This window comes from Esox lucius, chromosome 11, assembly GCF_011004845.1.
Source record: "Esox lucius isolate fEsoLuc1 chromosome 11, fEsoLuc1.pri, whole genome shotgun sequence".
In the NCBI taxonomy this organism is placed as follows: Eukaryota; Metazoa; Chordata; class Actinopteri; order Esociformes; family Esocidae; genus Esox; species Esox lucius.
In genome coordinates, this window is record NC_047579.1 from 48179203 (window position 1) to 48201090 (window position 21888).

The 21888-nt window shown below is 44.4% G+C and overlaps 2 protein-coding genes across 8 annotated transcripts in view; both read left to right on the forward strand.

Moving 5' to 3' along the window:
- The window catches only part of hdac5 (histone deacetylase 5), an 84976-nt gene extending 74462 nt beyond the window's left edge, over positions 1-10514 (forward strand). For all 7 annotated transcript variants that reach the window (XM_034295082.1, XM_034295081.1, XM_034295083.1 and 4 more), the window contains 12 exons: positions 459-592; positions 766-886; positions 1675-1724; positions 2026-2133; positions 2380-2435; positions 2556-2643; positions 2744-2961; positions 3114-3232; positions 4137-4270; positions 4456-4540; positions 4618-4783; positions 4920-10514. In XM_034295082.1, coding sequence (XP_034150973.1) covers positions 459-592; positions 766-886; positions 1675-1724; positions 2026-2133; positions 2380-2435; positions 2556-2643; positions 2744-2961; positions 3114-3232; positions 4137-4270; positions 4456-4540; positions 4618-4783; positions 4920-4959 — 1319 coding nt within the window. In that variant the 3' untranslated portion in view covers positions 4960-10514. The remainder of the gene's footprint in view (positions 1-458; positions 593-765; positions 887-1674; positions 1725-2025; positions 2134-2379; positions 2436-2555; positions 2644-2743; positions 2962-3113; positions 3233-4136; positions 4271-4455; positions 4541-4617; positions 4784-4919) is intronic.
- A 3718-nt stretch (positions 10515-14232) lies between these two features.
- LOC106024546 (protein LSM12 homolog A-like) lies at positions 14233-21773 on the forward strand. Its single transcript, XM_013136038.4, has 5 exons — positions 14233-14389; positions 18846-18979; positions 20494-20603; positions 21186-21312; positions 21430-21773. The coding sequence occupies exons 1-5, from the start codon at positions 14263-14265 to the stop codon at positions 21520-21522; spliced, it is 591 nt and encodes a 196-aa protein (XP_012991492.1). The 5' UTR covers positions 14233-14262; the 3' UTR covers positions 21523-21773.
- The last annotated feature ends 115 nt before the right edge of the window (positions 21774-21888 follow it).

The following is a 21888-nucleotide window of genomic DNA, read 5'->3' on the forward strand; positions in this document are numbered from 1 at the left end:
GTGCTGAGTCTAATAAGAGCAGAGGCCGGCCCTCCTGCCGGAGTGCAATTATTTCAGCAGAAAAGACCCAATAGCGGAGAGGCTCTGGGGTGCGTCTGATGAGACCTGGATGGCAGGATGAGATGAAGCCGGGCTCCACCTTGGAATCATTAACGTTTCCATCCGCCGTAACATTTTAAAAGACGCTCTGACCTGCTGGGCAACGCACTTACGTGGTCACGGGTTTGTTCTGAGGGAGGAGTCAGAGAGGTTTTGTTCAGAGAGCGTTGTTCCTACCCAACCATGAAATGTTGCATCGTATTCCCCTCCCTTATCTGTTTCCCCCTCGCTCGCGCCATCACCTCATTTCCATCTCTCTTCCTGTCTCCCTCCCTGTCCGAACCCCTTCTCCCTCGGCCCTCCCGCGACTACATCTGCCTCACCCTTGGTCTCCCTCCATCCTCTCCGACCCCTTTTAGGGCTGGTATACGACACATTCATGCTGAAGCACCAGTGCATGTGTGGCAACACCCACATCCACCCGGAGCACGCCGGCCGCATCCAGAGCGTGTGGTCCCGCCTGCAGGAGACCGGCCTGCTGGGCCGCTGTGAGGTGAGGGGCACCCTGGTGTTCTGGAGAACGGGTAATCTGGTTCGGTAAATCCGGACCGGTGCAGGAGTGCGAGTCGTTGTCTGTCACGAGTTCAAGTTCCTCTCTTGGTATTTCAGCCGCTTGCTGTACAAATAACCCTGGGTGAAATGTGTGTAATGTCTTCCCGTGCACAGAGGATCCGAGGAAGAAAGGCCACGTTGGACGAGATCCAGACGGTCCATTCGGAGTACCATGCTCTCTTATACGGCACCAGTCCTCTCAACAGGCAGAAACTAGACAGCAAGAAGCTCCTAGGTGCTTATTTAACCTCCCCTCTTCGTGTCTTAAATGTATTTCTATTTATGCTGGTGCATGTGCTTCTCTGGCCTATTCACTCCAATGGTTGAGTAGACTGTTTGCCCTGAGCATCTTGGAAGCAGCGAGTACCCCTCTTCCCTTCATCCACCCACACACTCACACTCAGGCAGGTGTTTTTTGTTTTTTCTTTCTGAAGGCTTAGCTCCCCTGACGGGCGTAGTGGGGTATTTTTAGGCCCGCTGGCCCGAAAGGAAAGGGCCCCAGACGCCCTTCCACCCACGTCTGGTGACTCACAGCCGAGCTGGGTCTCGTAGGAGAGGTGGGGGGTGGGGGTGGTGGGGGGGATGACAACATCGGCTGAGAGACAGCACTGCAGCAACTTAGAGCCGTCACACGCACGCACACACGCCTGCAGCCTGGTAGTGCTCTACCTATGGACTTTTAGGGAACCAACAGTTGATTCACATCAAAATCTTTCCCTTACCTACCTAACTGTAACCCGTAACCTTAAGCCTAATTCTACCCGAAATTTGTAAATAGCCTTTTTACACATTTTCCGCTATACTTTCTGACAGCGCTACAAATACAAACGCACTTAACATGGCTGTGCTTTAAATGTCCTGCTTTGAAAAACAGACTAGAAGTTGTATAAATCAGTAGGGGGGGGGGACCTGTAAGGTTGGATTAAAAAACGTGTGTAGCAACAAAATCTAGAAAATGGACTTAATTTGGCATGTTGTAATGACTACCTAACCATTACTTCCTGTCCCCATTGGCACCTTCAGGACCAATCAGTCAGAAGATGTATGCCGTGTTGCCCTGTGGAGGTATTGGGGTGAGTCATCCATTCACGGATGAGTATCCGCTCGTCCATTAACCTCGTCCATACATCCAACGCTTTAAATAATCCAAGTTGACTCATCCATTGTATCTTCACATCCAGCCTTTGTTTGATCATTGCCAAATGCATCTCTGATGGATGTACAGATTTTGAAATGACACCGTAATAGAAAAGCGTGGCTCAGTTTAATTGTGGGATATTCAGCCGCGCTTTGGTGCGGCAGAGCTCCGCGTTTCCGCGGTACTGATGTTGACGGTGGTGAAAGTAGACGTGTGCCGTTTTTGCCCGTCCGCAGGTGGACAGTGACACCGTGTGGAACGAGATGCACTCCTCGGGCGCTGTCCGAATGGCTGTTGGCTGCGTCATCGAGCTGGCCTTTAAAGTGGCCGCGGGTGAATTGAAGGTAACGGGGCGTGCTGTGATGTTATTAACCCTGTCATTGATAGGTTTCCCCGGGGCAACGTTCTCGCCTCCATTGGAGATCATTTACTCACATCTAATAATCGTGGGAATAACCCTTTGTGGATCTCCGTCGAGGGTTGACTCATTGGCGGCCTAATCAATAAGCGCTCGCTTCCTTGTTTCCGCCGATTGGTCGGCACGCTTTCTGCACATTTTCTCACGTCTCTGTCTCTTCTCACCGTGTCAGAACGGTTTCGCCGTGGTGCGCCCCCCGGGACATCACGCCGAGGAGTCCACTGCCATGTGAGTCGGTTGAAACCCACGGGTGGGGGGGGTTTAACATATAACAAGCCCACTGGCTGGTGGCGTTCAGCAATAGGCTTTTTCCTGTTGATTCCGTTTGACGCCTGTCTCCTGCTGCAGGGGTTTCTGTTTCTTCAACTCCGTGGCCATCACAGCCAAGCTGCTCCAGCAGAAGCTGGGAGTGGGCAAGATCCTGATAGTGGACTGGGTGAGTGGTCGTCCGTGGAGACCCGGTCCGTTATGTGATCAGCGATGGTCGGTGCTGTTATTCACGCCGTCGCCAATCCCCCCCCCCCCCCCCCCTCTAGGATATTCACCATGGTAACGGGACACAGCAGGCCTTTTACAACAACCCCAACGTGCTTTACGTGTCCCTGCATCGCTACGACGACGGAAACTTCTTCCCTGGCAGCGGGGCTCCTGAGGAGGTGGGGGCTGGACCCGGTGTTGGCTTCAACGCAAACATTGCATGGACGGGAGGCGTGGAACCGCCCATGGGCGACGTGGAGTACCTGACCGCCTTCAGGTGAAGGCAATTCTGGTGACCGCCGGCTGAAACCGGCTGCCGTAACGGCACAGGCCTGTCATGCTAATCGGCACGCTCAGCTCTATCCAGTCCGCGCGAATGATCTGGAAACTTTAGTGACATGGCGCTTTCCCGTCTTCCCTCCCGTACAGGACAGTGGTGATGCCCATAGCCAATGAGTTCTCCCCTGACGTGGTCCTAGTGTCTGCTGGGTTCGACGCTGTGGAGGGTCACCAGTCTCCTCTGGGAGGATACAGTGTCACCGCTAAATGTAAGTCTACAAACATCATTGTGTCTTGAGGCGTCCGACAGGGTTTCTGCCAACTGTTCTTTTTAGCGTTCACTTCTATGTGAGGGTCCTTCAGCTGTTTGTGCTTAACACTACCGCCCCCTGCTGGAGGAATGACGGAACTATTACCACTACCGCCCCCTGCTGGAGGAATGACGGAACTATTACCACTACCGCCCCCTGCTGGAGGAATGACGGAACTATTACCACTACCACCCCCTGCTGGAGGAATGACGGAACTATTACCACTACCGCCCCCTGCTGGAGGAATGACGGAACTATTACCACTAGCAGTATTAGACACAGCCTATTAGATTGTCTTCACTGGGTAATACCACTCCTGTTGTGCACCAGATGCATCCAAGGCCTACAACCTGTCCTTCACCTCGACGTATTAGTGACCCTGAGTTCCCTGCGGGCTGACGCAGGCTGTTGTGGTGACCCTATGTATGTGATATTGGAATGTTCTATTGACCGAATCACGTATGTCCGATCTCAAAGCATCCATCCCGTGACCTAAAGCACAGCTGGGTAACGCGGAAGGGACCATAATCCAAAACACGCAAGCAGGTTTACGTCAGAACGACCTTTTCACAGGGCGGCACTGGGTGTTGCACAATTTTGTTTCTGAAGTAAAAGGTTTCGGACGTGTGTCCAAAGTAAAGGAAATGTATTATTATTATTAATATTATTATTATTATCATTATCATTAAGTAGACTCATTATTTCTGACAGGAGAAACTATCAAGCATCTCAATTATTTCCTGTCAAATGGGGCCTTTAAAAAAACCAGCACCGAAGTAGAGTCCCCATGCAGACCTATTCACATCAACCCATGTTTTTCTTAAACCATTATAACCAGGATCCATTTCTGAACCTTGCTCAGGTTTTGGCCACCTCACCAAACAGCTGATGAAACTGGCTGGGGGACGCGTAGTCCTGGCCCTGGAAGGAGGTCATGACCTCACGGCCATCTGTGACGCCTCCGAGTCTTGTGTGGCAGCCCTGCTCGGTGACGAGGTATGTCATCATTATAGAAGTAGAAGGGAGTGGCGTGATGTCACACACTATATCACATTGATTCCAGCAAGTACATAAAGGTGCCCGCATGTAATTTTGAAGAAATCGACTGTACTTATCAGAGTGGAAATTCTTAGGAAGTTAAAACATGCCCCCCCCCCCCCCCCCCCTTCCTTTTCTGTTAGCTGGAGCCTCTGCCTCTGGCGGTCCTCCAACAGAAGCCCTGTCCCAAAGCTGCTTCCTCTTTGGAGAGGGTCATTGAGATACAGAGTGAGTTAATCAAAATGATTACTGCTTATTTGTGCTCAAACAGCATGCCGGTAAGTGTCTGTCATCGCCCCCTCCAGGTAAACACTGGAGCTCTCTCCAAAGGCTGGCTCCCACCGTCGGCCTGTCCCTGATGGACGCCCAGCGTAGAGAGAAGGATGAGGCCGACACAGTCACCGCCATGGCGTCGCTCACTGTGGATACCGAGCAGGCCGCCGCCTCCGCCGCCTCCACCGAGACCAACAGGTAAGCACCTTCACCATGCCAGTACGTTGTGTTTGGAGAGACTTCGCGTGGAATGGAAGTTCATTAAGAAGTGTTCATTGGAATTCGGGGGCGGGGTGTTTTGACCGAGAGGCTGATGCCTACATCTCGCCTACAGGTCTACCGAAGAGCCAATGGAAGAGGAGCCTGTCTTATAGGAGAAGATGGAAAGCGTTCTCACCTTGGTCTCTACATCCTTGTGCACTAGCCTTCTCCTGTCACAGCATCCACTCCTTTTTGCAGCTCTCCTTAGTCGCGCCTCCCTCTATCTTTTTAGGAGGACTGATGAGCTTATGCTATCCCCACCTGAACTCTGCCACACTGAGGTGAGTGTGTTCAAATGTGTGAGAGGGGACACGGATGAGGCACAACTGACCTTAAAGGGGAAGCAGTGGATGTGCATGATTGGTGGAGAAGCAGGAAGAGGCAGGACCTTTTGAGGATCCTGTGTCTTTTGATTTTTGATTTCAAATTTCATTTTTTGTATTCCTGGACATAGAAAGCAAAAGTTGTGGATTCAGGACGGCGCTTTGGCTTGGGGCCGAGAGGCTTTGTGCATTTCTTGTGCTACTTTATTCTTTTCAGGAAGATTTGGACTGAAAAATCCAACAATCAGAAAACAGCCACAAATACACTCAAACTCCCATGCATTATAATATACACTAAGTTCCCCAGAGAGGAACAACTATGGGGTTGTATCAATGAATTACGCTCTTCCTTTCAGAGCATGTGTACCTCTGTTCCTATTTCCTGTGTTATTTGGTATGTGTCTGTTCAGTTATCTGTTTAAAGAAGCACACAAACGTATTAATGTGATATATGTATAAGCATATATGTGGCTTTATATGTGTGCTATATACACATATATTCCTTTCAATGTCTATCCGATATCAGCTGTGCTTGCAAGTGGAGGTCGAGCTTTGGAGCCTGCCAAGAGGGACTTACAATTCTCCAATTCACCCATTTCTTTTTTTCTTCTGGAAACCTCAGCTCCCTCCACTTTGTAAAGGACGGCGTGAATTTTGAGGGGGGTTTTTACCCTTGACTTTGTTTGGACTATCACGAAGACACACAAACACACTTGCGTACCAACACTCAAACTCACCGCCTGATGCAAGGGAAGCCCACGGTTTGGACGAGGAAGGGGTTGGAGGAGGATGTACGGATTAGAAACCTGTTCCTGCATCAGTTTGAGTTACGTTTGCTGCGGAGACTGTGAGGATTCTTGCGGCAGTCGTTGGACTGAAGGAGGAAGTCTTTAGAAGAAATTGGTGCCTTTTATATTAAATATCCCAAATAACACTAACCACGCCACCACCACTTAGCATAACACGAAAAAGAAAGACAAATCCACACACTTGTTACTCTCATGTCTGTTTTGTTTGTGTATTTGTTTGCTTGTTTTTTTTGTTGTTGTTGTTGTTTTTTTTTTAAATGCCTTAATTTCCTCCAGAGAATGCACCGTTTTTAGCCATGGCCGCAGAAAGAGCAGAGCTTAGATTCTTCTCTTATGTCCTCTCTCTTTTCCCCCTTTTTCTTTCTGGGTTTGTGTAATACTTAAGTCAAAGGTCAGTGTGGCCTTAACAACGTATTCGTATCTTGGCGTCCTTTATCGATCCCTGGCAGTACATACGCAGCTGACAGTATGATTGTGAGGAAATTTGAACTCCACAATGACAATATTTGTGTTTTCTTTCTGTCACTAAAGACTTGGTCATGTACAGCTCTGGGTAGCCGCTCATCCAGAGATGTTTCAATAACAAACTCTTGTTTTGCAATTTATTTCAGGAGATCTGAACTTGGTCACTTTTTTTAAACAAACCTTTTATTTTGTAAAAAAAAAATATATATATATAAAATAGATATATACGAATAATGATTAAGTGTTAATCCAATCAAATTGGATGTGAATATATTTGAGAAATGTAAAAAAAAAACATTTAATGTTAAAGCACATTGTATTTCTGTTTTCCTAATCAATGGTTTGTCTGTTTTCTAAGTGGTATTGGGATTTCTTTTTTTCATAAAAAAGAGACAAAACGGAAATGTCAATTTAGCGATATGGAGGTGGATCTCATTTGGTAAATAACGATGAGCAAGCCCCTCTTTAGATGTTTACACTGCAATACCCCAACCCCTAAAACTGTTGTCTACCGGTCAGCTGACAAACCCTTTCACATTATTTGTGCCAGTTGCTGGTGGGTTTTCATCAAGTGATGTAAGCATCAAGTGCTGTCACTTGATGCCTACATGACTGAAAAAAATCAAAATAAAATACTAGGTCTTTTGAAAAGGTTTATTTTTCCAGTGGGAGTTCATACATTATCCGTTATAATCAAGGTTAAGGAATTAATCCTAATCAAATATATCTGTGTGGAATCTGAAATCGCCCGTAACCAGCATACTCAAGACAAAGAGCGATTGTCTACATTGATCTTTGTGTTTTATTTCAAGCAATACACCACACTATTGACAGCGTTTTCTGCATCGCGTCTGTCCCATAGTTATCAAGGTCAAACACAATCATTAAGGAATAGGCTATTTCTTTAGAGGTCTTCCCACAAATCATGTCTTTGTTTCTGTATCTGTCCATTTGCCAGCACAAGGCACTGTTGGAACTTTCCCACAGTTGTATATTGAACTTATTTATCAACATATTGTCATAGCTATACAGTGATGAGGTTTTCAGGAATATTAAAGGGGTATTTTACACCAAGCACCCTCACTAATAACCTTTCCTCACATAAAACACAAAGGGCTAGCCCAGTTCAATTCCAAATCAAAGTGTATTTAAGGTTTTCGCGCTATATGAAGGATATGTCATTGGATGACTGAGGATCAAGCTGAATGGAGAAATTCTGGATGAATGAGAAGGATGGAAACCATTGGATTTCACCATTGTACATTTCTCATTTTGGAATTCAAGCATATAGCTGTATCTACCTTGCATAGAGTGTTGGACTTGGACTCATGTTGAAAACGTATTAAATTTGACTTTGTCATTGAACTACCCCTTTACATTCATACAGGCAGTCAGTGTTATGTACAGTACCAGTCAAAGGTTTATACACACCTATTCATTCAAGGGTATTTCTTAATTTTTAAATAGTAAAATAATAGTAAAGACATCAACACCATGAAGGAAGACATACGGAATCATGTAGTGTCAACAAAAATCTAAATACAATTATATTTTTGATTACTCAAAGCAGCCACCGTTTGCCTTGATGACAGCTTTGCACAATCTCTGCCAGCTTAATGAGTCTCTCAGCCAGCTTAATGAGTTAGTCACCTACAGTCTTGAAGGCGTTCCCACATCTTCTGAGTACTTGCTGGCTGTTTTTCCTTCACCTTGCTGTCCAACACATCCCAAACCACCTCTATTGGGTTGAGGTACGGTAATGGTGGAGGCTGTGTCATTTGATGCAGTCTACTTCTTGGTCAAACAGTCCCTTGTACAGCCTGGAGTTGTCTTTTGGCTCATTGTCCTGTTGAAAAACAAATGATAGTCCCACTAAGCGCAAACCAGTTGGGATGGCATTTTGCTGCAGAATGCTGTTGTAGTCATTCTTGATGAGTGTGCCTTGAATTCTATATAAAACATAGTGTCACCAACAAAACGCCCCCACGACTGCACTTGAAGAAACCTTCCAGATTGACTGACCTTCATGTAATAAAGTAATTATTGACCTTTACTGTCATTTTTGTTTGCTTGTTTGAGCTGTTGCCATAATATGGACTACTACAGTACATATGTCTTCTGTATACCAACCCTCTATAACACAACTGATGGGCACATTAAGGAAAGAAAATCCCCAAATGCGTACCTGTTTATTGAAATGAATTTCAGATGACTACCTCTGAAGCCTGGTTGAGATAATACAAAGCTGTCAACAAGATGACAAAGATGACATTCTACTTTGAAGAATCTACAATATGAAATCGATTTTATTTTTCTTCACACCTTTTTTTTGGTTCCTACGTGATTCCGTATGTTATTTCACCGTTTTGATGTCTTCAGTGTTTGACTGGTACTGAACCTCCCAGGGTCTTGCTGACTGCCGTCGGTTGTCAGTGTTTTCTGTGGTGGTTGCCAGCGGTACTTCTTCCCAGGTGGAACACATGTGCCTGATGTCACAAAACAGAACAGGCATTTGCCATTTGACCGAACTCTAATCATGGTGTCATATGACCGCCATGTCACCAGGGCAAGAATTTAAACATTATTTTCTTCACATGTGAATGGATGCCATTGTACTCACATATGTAATATACACAGAGACTCCTACTTCCTTTACGTGTGTGCGTGTGTGTGTGCGTGTGTGCGTGTGTGTGTGTTGGGGGCGTGTGTTGGGGGCGTGGTGTGGGGGGGGCGGGCTTGGCTTACAGTATATGGGACTACTGTGACCTAGTTTTGTAATGTTTTGATGTAGATCACTCACCATTGAGATGTTGTGCACAGTTTTGTATCTTCATCTTGTAAGGTATACAGAACGCTTACTGGGCTGTCCTATGGGGGAGATGAACGAAAGAGTGACCCTATTTTTTTTGATCGAACAGACTCTGTACCTTTCAACCACGTTGGTTTGAGACGGATGTGTGTTTACGAGGTCAGGGCTTTTTATTTTTTATGGCTATGGTAGCGGGGCAACAAAAAGAAAACACTCACACCGATAGAGAGGCTACTAAGAATAGAGGAATGTTTTTGTCTTGCCTTGGACACAACAGCTATTACAAGTGGTGACCATGCAGATAGGTCCTTGCAGTCTTTTCCTTCTCTTTCCAAACAGATACTGGAAGCTGTCCAATCTGTGTAAATGGTCTCAACTCGTCCACCATTGAAGATAGCTTTATTGTTGCCGCCACACTATTTTGCTATTCAGTAAATAATGTATATTTATTGATATTTCATACGTTGTGTATATGTAGTGACCTATGATCATCGAGGTTCAAAGAGTAATTGTATATTTTTTTGACTTTGGAAAGAGGAGTGTGTCTCTTACATTGTGTCCTTCCACTGCGCTGGTGTTTCAATCTCCACTTTCTGTGGTCAGATGTTTAAATATGTGACTGTCTCTTACCTTATATTTTGAATATATTCTTTTTCTCTATTCTGGTCATAACTAATGCAGACGTTTTGAATTGATCAAAGCACATTCCTTATTTTCTTGTGTTCTTTCGAATGCTTTCCTGTTGCGACAATACAAAATTTGTTTATACTAATTGCTACTCACGTGTATATAAGTGCATATACCGGTATGTGTACACGTTCAATACACGATATTTGAGCAATCTATTACTGTGACTATTATTGATGAAAATAGCTGTCCCTTTGAATTATCCCTTTTTTCATGAATTGCATTGTGCACAGCGCCACCTCATGGGTTCCCTGAATTGCATTGTGCACAGCGCCACCTCATGGGTTCCCTGAATTGCATTGTGCACAGCGCCACCTCATGGGTTCCCTGAATTGCATTGTGCACAGCGCCACCTTGTGGGAACAGTGCAATTGCAGCAAGGATCTTAAAGGGAAGGTCGAGTCTCATTACTGTTTTATTTCAGGTTTTGTGTAAATTAAAAAAAAAGCCCTTTTTTATTACTCTCATTGTAATGTTGTGACATCCTATTTTTTTCTTTTTTTCCTTTTTAAAAAAAAAAAAAAGTGTTTTAATTGTCTTAAACTCAATAAAGCGATTCACTGCTCCAATACAAAGAGGAGTCCTGGAGTAAATATCTGTGACAGTGTGGGATGTGGGTTAACAGACATGGTGTTTCTTTTGTCTGTGAACATGAAGTGTGTGTGAGTCAAATTTATTAGTATTTTTAGCAACCACAGATTGGCATCTCTAGCAGGGCAGAAGAATGACTAACAAACACAATATACCACAAACCAATCAAAAACAATGCATTGTAAAGTAGCTTAATGCCCTGGTTTAATGATTAATGAGGTCATACAAGAAGCACAACAGAACACTAATACCACTACATCAATCATGTTTCAGGTGTCAATCCTGGATTGATATTAATTTACTTATAAACACAACAAAACCACTTTCCCGCACACTAATCCAGGTTGGTATTCTTCCCGTTACTGATTATTCAGCATCCAACACGTTTTTCATTTATGCTCCTTCACAATTGTATCTGCTTGTCCACTAATTATGCTTTACTAACTCCTTTTTGCACACCAATTTCAAAAAGTGATGCCGCTCAAAAAAGAAAACCCAAGCAGAATTTAGCAGTTTCACCTGAACCAAGATGGATAGGACTGTTGAGATGGATAGGACGGTGAACTGCTTGCACTGTTGGAGTATGAAAAGCCTGGTGACTGTCAAAGGCCTACTGTATGTCTCAATCATACCTTCCGTGGGAAGACAGCATGCGGTGCAAGTCTTCCGCTGTGTGTGATGTGTAGGTTAGGAGGACCCCTGGTGGCGCGGAGAAGAATTACCTCTTAAGTAACAATAGGTACGCTGTTCTCTTGGCAACGGGCCTACAGGCAGTGGGAAAGTATTAATTATAGTGCTGTGCATGAACAGGGGAAGTACTTGATGGCAGCTGAGGTCCTGTCTTCTTCATCCTGTGTGACATGACCAGACATGAAGGGATTGCAATGAATGTCTACCGGCCCTGGCTGAGAGAACCACTCCAGCTGGGTGATTGTCCATTAGCCGGCGTGTCGGTCAGACTCGTTTGGGGTGAAAATGAGGCTGACCGTGAAAATGTGTGATAGCAGGGCAGCGACTGGAGTGTTTGGTTTGTCGACACTCGTTTGCCCCTAGGAAAACCAGCACGAGAAGTACGAGAATTAGCTACCTATGAGAAGTCGCTGCGTCACAGTAGCTGTGTTGTTGCAGTCCGGTTTCCAATCCTGTTTGCCACAATGACAGTGGGCAGGGCTTGTCATAGGGCTGTTCAAATTGTCTCATCAATGTAATTTGTGTATGAAGACTATTTACATGGAGTTTGCTTATTATTATAACCATGTATTACAACTGACCTCATTGCTTTGGTGAGTGGCTTGAAGGCCGGAGGAGAGGTGAAAGGGCGCAACCCTGTTTTGTCCTTCTATATAGGTTAAATGTGTGCGACTTGTCAGCATCAAGACATCTAACTTAAGCCGTCAAGTTGTCTTGCCATTAGCATTGTGTCAATGTGATATTCTGCTCGCAATTCCAGAAACCCACCAAAATCAGTGCTTTTCCTTATTCCATTTTTTATTTTATTTCCACTCACAAGACAGAATGAATGTGCACGTCAGTGATCAGGAATTGGACCATGGCAATTCTTGAAGCTTAGACACTGTCATTGGACGTGTCACAGTACAGCAGCACCCGCTGATTTCAAAGGAGTGCCTCAGTAGCTGATCGCTCACGGCAACGGCTCTAGTGTAGCAAATGCTGTGAGGTGACCTCAGAGAGCACATTATTGCTTAACAGATTCCTGTTGGGGATGAAGCCAGACTGATTTAAGTGGATCAGTTTGCCCACTAATGTAGTATGCCCGCACAATATCAAACCCTTTTCATGAATAACTCTTAATATCTGCGTCATCCAGAGTCAGTGGCAACTTCTCTCAAATTTCCATCAGAAAGATTTCTTCATTTAGTTAGTCAGTATCTTCTTCAAGGAAGGGATATTACACCCCTCCAAAAAGGTCAGCATGATTGTAGGAAATGTATTGTTAACTGGAATTAGTCTATATTGTAGAAAATTTACAAGCGAAACAATTAAGAACAATGTATGTTATAGGTAGGATGTATAAATGTGCAAAAGGCAAATTCAAGTACAAATGACAATTCACCTGGCCAATACCATCCCTCTGGTGAAGCATGGTACTGGCAGCATAATGCTGTGGGGGTGTTTTTCAGTGGAAGGAACTGGGAGAATATACAATATCAAGGGAAAGATGAACAGTGCAGAGAGATCCTTAAGGTAAACCTGCTCCTGAGTGCTCAGGGCATTAGACTGAGGGGACGGTTTACCTTCCAAGAGGACAACAACCCAAAGCACACAGCCAAAACAACACAGGAGTGACTTCGGGACAAGTATGTGAATGTCCTTGAGTGACCCAGCCAGAGCCCAGACTTGAACCCAGTTGAACATTCCCCATCCAAACTGACAGAGCTTGAGAGGGTCTGCAGAGGAGAATGGGAGGAACTCCCCAAATTCAGGTATGCTAGCTTGCAGCGTCATACTCAGTAAGACTCAAGGCTGCAATCGAGTGGTATACAAATCTGGGCCTTGAAGCCAGTTAAAACCTATTTAGACCTGGGACAGCAGGTGGGTGCAATTAATGATTATGTAGAACAGAAGGCTATGTCCCTGAACAATCTGCTGCATAGTCACGTTTTTATGTATACAGTCACCTCCAGAATGAAAGGCTGTATAAATAGCAGTTAATTAGCTATATTAGAATTTTCTAACATGAATTCAAACCTGATGTTCTAAAGGGGGTCAGGGGCATGCAGGGTAGCCATGGTTAGAGTTTCTGACAAGTGACCAATAAGTTGCTAAAATTACGTTGTTCCGGCCTTCAGTCAATGTGAACGATTTATGTGCAAGGTTATTAATTCCAACTGCTACCAGGTTGTTCCTGAAAATTATTCATACTTAAAAATACATGGAATTGCAAATTGTTGGGCAAGTAACACCCACTTGCAGACAACTTTCAGCCTCCTAGCAGATGCAGCCAGGTTTTTGGCTGAAACATTGGTATTGTGTAAAGTTAATGAAGCTGTTGACCTTTGGGTATCATGAGTTGCGGAAGCCAATTTTTACAGTAGATATTTTCTGCTCCGGAATTCTAATAGTGCAACTAGAGTATTATTGGGCAATTGCCCACGAATCAACTTACATCATAAGAACTAATCATTATTTGTAGATAAATGAGTCAGTCAGTCACAATATTCCAATATACCATTGCAGTTTTGATCCTCTTTAATACGTGGTTCATTTTTCATTCTACCTTTATTTTTTACAAGGAACAAAAACGAGACCAAGGTTGTTTTTTTTACAGTTGGGCCCTGCATATACATATGTTTACACATACAGTTTAGGTATACTGATTAAAAACAAATAGAAATTATAGCCTGATCCACAAATAATATTTAATAATAAATATTAATAAATTCAATGTGTATCTGTCAGTCGGTCACAATTTACCCACTATACACTGAAATTCCGAGAGGATCGAAATCGCAAAGAATATGGGTAAACTGTGCAGAACTGAATAATCTACAAATAATAAATATGCTATTTTCAATGCAACGTGATTTGTATATCAGCCGTTTTGATCTCACACTGATTGCTGAAACACGCAATCCAAGGGCACACCATTCATTAAGGCATGATTAACCTCATCATTCGCATGACACGCCCATCAACAATCCCCACCCGTATTCAGTGACGCGGTCGCGTATACAGACGTAAATCTGGCGCTCCGGTTTGCTGGCGGAGAAGATGGCGGCTCCTGGACCGGGGGAGTATTTCAGTGTCGGGAGCCATGTCTCTTGCCTCACCTGCTTGGGGCAACAATTGCAAGGAGAAGTCGTGGCCTTTGACTACCAGTCCAAGATGCTGACTTTGAGTATCCTTTTATTTTTTGAAGTTTTCCGTTGTCACTGAAACGGTGGTCTCCCAGGCTGCAAGGGGCCTGGGGGTAACTGGTCACTTGCCAAATTGGGATTCGCGCAAGCGTAGTACGGGGCATACGTTAGCCCGCTTGCTAACTAGTTAGCTAGCTTATTTGCTTTCTCATAATCATAACAGTTAGTCGCACGACTTCAGTTATTTTAAGTTCTGTTGCTATGAATCGAATTACTTTATTTGAATCCATGTATGCTACAAATGTTCGAATCGCCATGATATTGAGTTCGTGTTAGTTGTTTGCCAGCTACTGCAGCTAGCTAGTTAGCGTGCTATCAAAGTTGACATGGTATTGTGCCATGGCATGATGCTAGCTAACCTGCTAGCTCAAGCTATTGTGGTCAGCGTTATAGAACTGAAAGTCCGTCTGGATCACTATCTGGCAACTCCAATGGATTTTTGCTGAATTTGCTAACGCTAGTAATATGCAGCAAATGACTTAATAGATGACCGATCCTGTTAAGAATGGCTTGCTACCTGAAATCATTGGTTATTAAAGAACATTTATTTGATAGCTAGCAACGAAATTAAGTAGCCAGCTACCCCAACACAGTTGGCTCGTTTCAAAGCTGACAGGCCATGCCCATGGTTTGCCGGTGGCAGTTCAGAAAGGAGTGCCTGTCGTCTTCGGCAATTTTAGCCATTCAAATACGTTATCTCCTTTATCTATTCACGATTGGATTTTCTTTACGGGTGTGTTTTAACTAAGCACGCGCAGTACGATTTTGTAATACTTCTCAATAAACCAAAAGGTGAAATTAGTGCTCAGCTTCATAGGGTCAGTTGTTTGGTACCACATGGCTTTGTACTTATGTTACTACCCTTGTTTTCGGAAGGTAGACGACCACCTGTGCTATTGGCTCTATTGTGTAGTCCAAACAACCTGTGAAACCTGTATTTTTACTCTTAAATGTATTTCCCGAAGTTATTAGGTAAATGGGGGTGCAGTATATGGACAGAGGATGATGCACCACGCAGTTGTGGTACATTTGCCATATTCCACACTCCCTGTGCCTAAGTATGAACTTGCACTAAGATCACTCTTGAGGTGCTACACCGGGCTACTTTTTCATGGCTTGAGTAGGATATTTGTGTAGGACTTTCTACCCCGGGTTGTCAGCTGTATTGGAAGATGGCTGAGGTGTTGCTGGTTACTGTGTAATGTTATTACCGCAATATGACTGTGCTAGCTTGAATTCAATGACATGAGGGATGTGGCTATGATTAAGCCTGGTGGGTTTTTTGCTGTCTTTGGAGAATAAAACCACAGAGCAGAGGTTTGTTGCTGAGGTGTTACACTTGCCTAACTTATGTTCTAGGTCAGATAAATTAACTTCTACACCTGCTCAGGGTGTTGCTCAGAAAATTCTGCCATGTCACCAAGTGATGGAAATGCGGCCGAACCCTGAGGAATCTACCTGATTTGAGCCATTTTCATGCTGGCACACAACTATGCAGTGGCCTAAAGTTTGGCTTTTTGTGTGGCCTGGTTTTGGACAGAAACATTCAGTCAGACCTCCCTGTAATAGTGGAGCTTCTAAAGTGGCCAGAAAGGAATGTGATGTATTTGTCTGTCAGAGGGCTGTTATCGCCCTTTCTCAGTCATGTGTTCCATTCTAGCAAGGCCCAATTGATGTTGAGGAGTTCTTATTACCTGTTGGAAAAATAGCACTGCTTCAGAATCTTTAGACTTGTTCAAGTAGTTATGTTGGAGGCATCCGTTTATTGAAGACCAAGCCTCCCCCCCCCCCCCCCTTCTAATCACAATTCTACAATACAGTTATGGTTCTTAAGTGCAGAGCAGTCTTTTTATTATTATTTTTTATAGATATAGGAAGATGGATTTATCTATTGAAATCAAATATCTTGTGTTAATTAGCCACATTCCTCACAATAAAGGGATAGTTTATGCTTAATTGCTGTGGCATTTTGCTTCTTGAATGCAGTGTGACATGATGACATAACATACAACAGTGCATGGGGTAAATAAGGAAACCCGGGTCATGTGACACTGGTAAGGTGTCAATGAAAGGGCATGAGGTCTACAACCCTCTGTTACTCTAAAGGAGGAAGCACTGCAACTTTGAAATAGACTCATTCCAGTTAACAATCGTTCATCTTGTAGCACTTCTTAACAGGTGCTCTGCCTTGCACTGGGAGTATCTGTACAGCCCACATAAACAAAGACCTTGTTATCCGAATTTGATTGGTCAACCTTGAAGCTTACTTGTGCCGGGTTTCCACTGGTGTTTTACCCTAAAGTCCAGACTTTCTGTTTCCACTGACACGAGCCAGTCGGCCACTAGGCCATGGCCGCGTGGCCCGGCTCTCACTTGGTGCCAAGCCCCGGGCTTTAGGAATTAGGGCGGGGTTTGCGGATTGACGCGTGACGGTGTGAAAACGCGGCATGTTGTTCTATTCGAATGTGGTACGATAAAACTGACACAGTAGAACAAGAAACCAGGCCAACCTAGTTCAGCCGGCCCACAATAAAATGTTATTGGGCTCTTGGGAATCGAACCCGGGTCACCCACGTGGAAGGCGTTGTCGTTAACCCCCACACCACCGAACTGCACACATTCTGAGCATTAGTGTAGCCTCTTCGCATTATATTATTTTCACAAGTTTTAATATTTTTGGTAGACATCATTGACTAGCGTTAAACTGAGAAACGTTTCTTAAGTTGACCTCCACCACAAATAGTATCTGTGGACTGTGACTTTTTCCACTGGCCGATTTAACTGCTTATTAGCCATTCATGAATGACATTGAGACAATAACTACTGTATCAATATAGGTGATGATAACAGACTTTTTCCTCAAGTGAAAAGACGAGAGAATCGCCTCAAATGGCCACACTAACGTTAACTGACTTTTTTTGTCAAGTAAAAAGATGAGAATTGTGAACCTTGCAAAGTGTTTCTTTCCTGAACAAATCCTAATATCCACCAGAACTGTTTTACACAGCTGTGTAATAAGATAGCCATCTAGCTATCTTATTGTTCCGGAGCCCGCGTCTCTAACCACTACGCCACTTAACAAAAGGTAGCCGTTCGGTCAGGGACGGACTTGGTAATTCGCTCTTCTAGGCCGACTCCGCTTACGCAGTCCGGGAAAAACGGAGCGCTGAGAATGAGACGTAGCCTGCAGAACCTATTCAACACAAAATTACCTCATTCTCCCAAGTCCTTCTATTAAAGGTATAGTTTTGACAAATACACTGGCTTATAGTTACGAGCGTAGGGGAAATATCGCCTTTTATTTTTCGTAACCGTAAAACTAAATCGTGTTAGTTTACGCCTGGTACCAAATGTATAGTGGAAACCGTAAATTCTGGAGCCAACATGAGCAGAAATCACTGGGTGTGTCCCTGGCGCCGGGGTAAAACACCAGTGCAAACGCGGCATTGGTTTCCTCTTGTGGTTCTCAACAGTGGATATTTCCTTGTGCCCCATGTGTGGTTGGGTTTCCCCTCGGGGCTGGTGGGTATTATTTTATTTGGTTGTCTGTCTGGTCCTGGGTCTTTTCTTATACCTGTTGTGGCTTTGATTTCAACCTCAAGATATCTCAGCTGGTTCCTGCAAGGGACCTCAAGTTGCTGCTGAGCAATTGATTGGTTTAGGCTTGTGTGTGCTGGCATGGGAGTCTTTCTGTCTTTGCATTCTAGCTGCTCCTTGTGGAGGGCTGTGCACCTCCAAGCTGACTAAGGTTGACCGAGGTCTGTACTACACTTTTTGGATATTATGCATACTGGGATAACATTTTAAATAAAACACCCATTGAGACCGTTGGTTTCATTTTGGTTTAGTCATTGCCCTTTTCATGTAATCCTTCAAACTAGTTAAATTATTGTACATTTTACTACATCTGAAGGCGTATCCTTCAGTAGATGGTAGCAAAGCTCCTACAGTAATTGGCATATCAGCTTTTGTGCAGGCCAGAACACCTTGTCGAGACTCAATTGCTGTTTGGTAAATGACTCCCTTTCTGTCTTCCTTTGGTCCCCATTGAAAGGTTCTGGGATGTAACGGTCTGCATTGTCGTCTCTTAAGCGACCGTGGTGACCCCTGGACCTGTGTCCTAGGTCGCTGGAATGCATGTTCCCAGGATGTTGTTAGGAGGATGTCTGACAGCCGTTCACTTAAAAGGGGGAGGCTTGAAAAAGTGACACAATGCTGGGATTTTATCAGTCTGGCTTTGTATTCTAGGTCCCTGTGTTGTACTGTGTTGTACTGTGTTTTTGTGAGGTTATTGGGCTCGTGATTCCAGCTGATCTGGTCTCTCCCTTATCCGAAGTCCTGCATGTACATTAACATTGTAATTCCTACTTCTGCTGATTCCGTTGCCACGTTGGCTGTGTAGTACAGCTTGTATGCCTTGACCCGCTGCCCTCTCAGAATGTGCTCCCTCCAGTGGAAAGGCAAACGTCAGCGACGTGATTCTGATTAACCTAGCTTACGTGTCAGAGGTGGACGTCATAAGTGACCGCACTGAAACTCCTCCTCCTCTAGCATCTCTGAATGTCAGCAAGGTAAGGCCGGCCGATCACCATCTCTCACACGCCATCTCGCTCTAGCAAGAATCATGGTACCTTTCAGTCTTTCAACTACCTTTTCCAATATATTTATTTTATGAAGGCCGTTTTACATCAGCGGTTGACCCAGTGTGACGAGCTATGCAAAATGCATGTACGATGAGTTTGTAAAACTACCTCATGGGTTCAGTGTTTGAAGCCTGTCTCTGAGGGGTGACCAGCCCTCTTCTCACTCTGCCATGTGGATGTTATGACAGTCCCCCCCCCCCCCGTGTTTAGATGACCAGGGGGTCAGTAAATGCAGGGATGACCAGGTGTGGCCAGTGACCACAGTAGTCGTCATGCCGTGACTAGATTTGCAGTACAACCAGATGGAACTTCGACAGGCTGCGTAGTCCTACGGCGTGTTCCATGGGTCCTGAGATTCACCAGGACGCCAATGAAATTGTATGGGCAGCTCCTTCAATTCAAAACCATAACTTGGTGTCCCATTCGGTGGTCAGGAGACGCTGGCTATGCCTGAAGATGCCACTGTACAGTGCCAACCAGCCCGACGATAACACCACAATGCCAACCAGCCTGGACTGTTTTAATAGTGCCTATAATACCCTGTAAAATGGTAGACAGATTATTATGAAAATCCACAGAAAAGCAACTTGCTTCAATGAAAATCTGATTTTATGTTGTCTTTGAAGTAGAATGAGCTTCAAGTCATCCCTGCTGTTGTCAAGTCTCAATACAGCAGCGTTTTGGCACGACAATGTTTATGAAGTTGGTAGCAGAGAGAAAGTAACTAGGCAGTACTGAATGTGCTGGAACTGTAAAACAGAGTCATAGAAGCAGGAGACGTTTTATGCTGTGCGTGATTGAGGAAACTGGAGGGTTTTTTTCATCACCGATATGTAGCCTGTCCTTCATTTCAAGTTTCCATTTTTCCATTCCACCTTCCAGCTGTTTGCCTGATCACTTCTCCTGATAACTTTCCCCGTGATGGTTCTGTCGTGACGGGTTTGTGATGTTGTGATTGGACAACTTGCATGTGCCAGTTCATTAGGAATTATATTTATTTTCTCTTTAATGGAAGAGAATGTTTATACCTTAAGGACAGTTCCATTTGTTACATCTCTAGTACTTACTCTAGGAGTAGTCATGTTAAATCAGGTGTTCTGGCAACATTTCCAGTCTGTGCCTCAATCATTATCATCAGTCATCCTGGCTACATAATCCTCCCTAGCTTTCAGGTGTCTCTGCCCCCCCCCCCCCCTATAATGTACTTTAGGTAAATGTATTGAATAAGTAATTTCCTTCCCAGTAGTTTCTCTGGACGCAAGTATCGGATGTAGCTGATGACTGAAATGTAACACAACCTGCCCTTTCCACTCTTAAGTGTGCAGTTTCTACCCTTTATCTAATTTCTGACAGGCTACTCTTCCTCTATACGTACTTTTCACTTCCCATGGCAGCCAATGGAAACAGCTCTAACGTTTTGGTGGTTCTTTTCATGCCTGCAGCTTGCCAACAGGGCACGGTCGGAAAAGGAAGACAAGTTATCCCAAGCATATGCAATTAGCGCTGGAGTCTCTGTGGAGGGACAACAGCTATTCCAGACTATACATAAAACGTGAGTATTTTCTCCTTGAAAGGGCACTGTCTAGAATGCTGGGGGGGGGGGGCAAGTATCTACAATGAGTATGAGGAAACTACATGTCAGTGCAAACTGATAGATAGACTGGCAAGCAAGTTTTAAATGGCAAATCTGGCACTTGTAACAGTTTTGTAGAAATAAATATTTGGAACATTAACTTGAATCATTAACTGCAGATGTCGGTCTTTATGCTTTTATTTATGCAAGTAGAGTAGAAATCTTACATATGGCCCCTTTAATGCTGCTGCTCTGCTGAGCTCCGCTATGAAAGTACTTGCACTGAAATACTGTTTTAAAGGGAATGGGCTAGTTAATGCATTTAGATGGTTTTACCAACACCAGCCTGAATGGCACCCTTTGATTTAGTAATCTTGTTTTGTTTTTGTAAACCCTATCAAATGGTATACATTCCATTGTACCTGTTGGTTTTAATGCGATTGTAATGTTAATCCCTGATTAAGACATTACAGTGAATGACCTATGACGAGGTCTCTGTTGAAATGTTTATTTCTCTGACACTGACCAAGATGGTGTGCTTTAATAAATATATTTCTGCAGCATCAAAGACTGCAAATGGCAGGAGAAGAACATCATGGTGATGGACGACGTGGTCATTGCCCCTCCTTACCAAGTGGAGAATTGCAAAGGCAAAGAGGGTAGCGCTTTAAGTCACGTACGCAAAATAGTGAGTACCCCCCCCCACACACACACACACACACACGACTCCCACCGTATTCCACAGAAGACGGGAGTGGCGTTGACTGACCGTAACGTTCTGTTTGTCCCATCTTGTCCCTGGTAGGTGGAGAAACATTTTAGAGATGTGGAGAGTCAGAAGTCAGTGCCGCGGCCTCAAGCACAGCAAACACAGAAAGACTCCACTTTATCATCTTGAGCCAGAAGTTCAGTCTGGCAAGGAGGCTGTGGGAGGGGGGGGGTGGGTTGGGGGATGTCACAACGTGAAAAGCAGTTTTGGTTTGTTGTTTTCTCTCCCCCTTCCCTCTCCCTTCAACATCAGGCTGTGGTGTTCTCCTGCCTCTCCTACACCTTCAGCGGTGTTTGGTGTTTTAAACAGGACAAAAGGGGGCCCCAACTGCGAGGGAAATGCCAGTATCCAGTAATATTTTTTTTTTTTTTTTTTTTTTTTTTTTTAAACAAAACCTAACAAAAGTAAACTTAATTTGTTATCATTCCCCAACCACCAACTCACCTCTTCTTTCCTTCTGTTTCTGTTTTCCCATCAAGCCTGCTCCTCACTCAA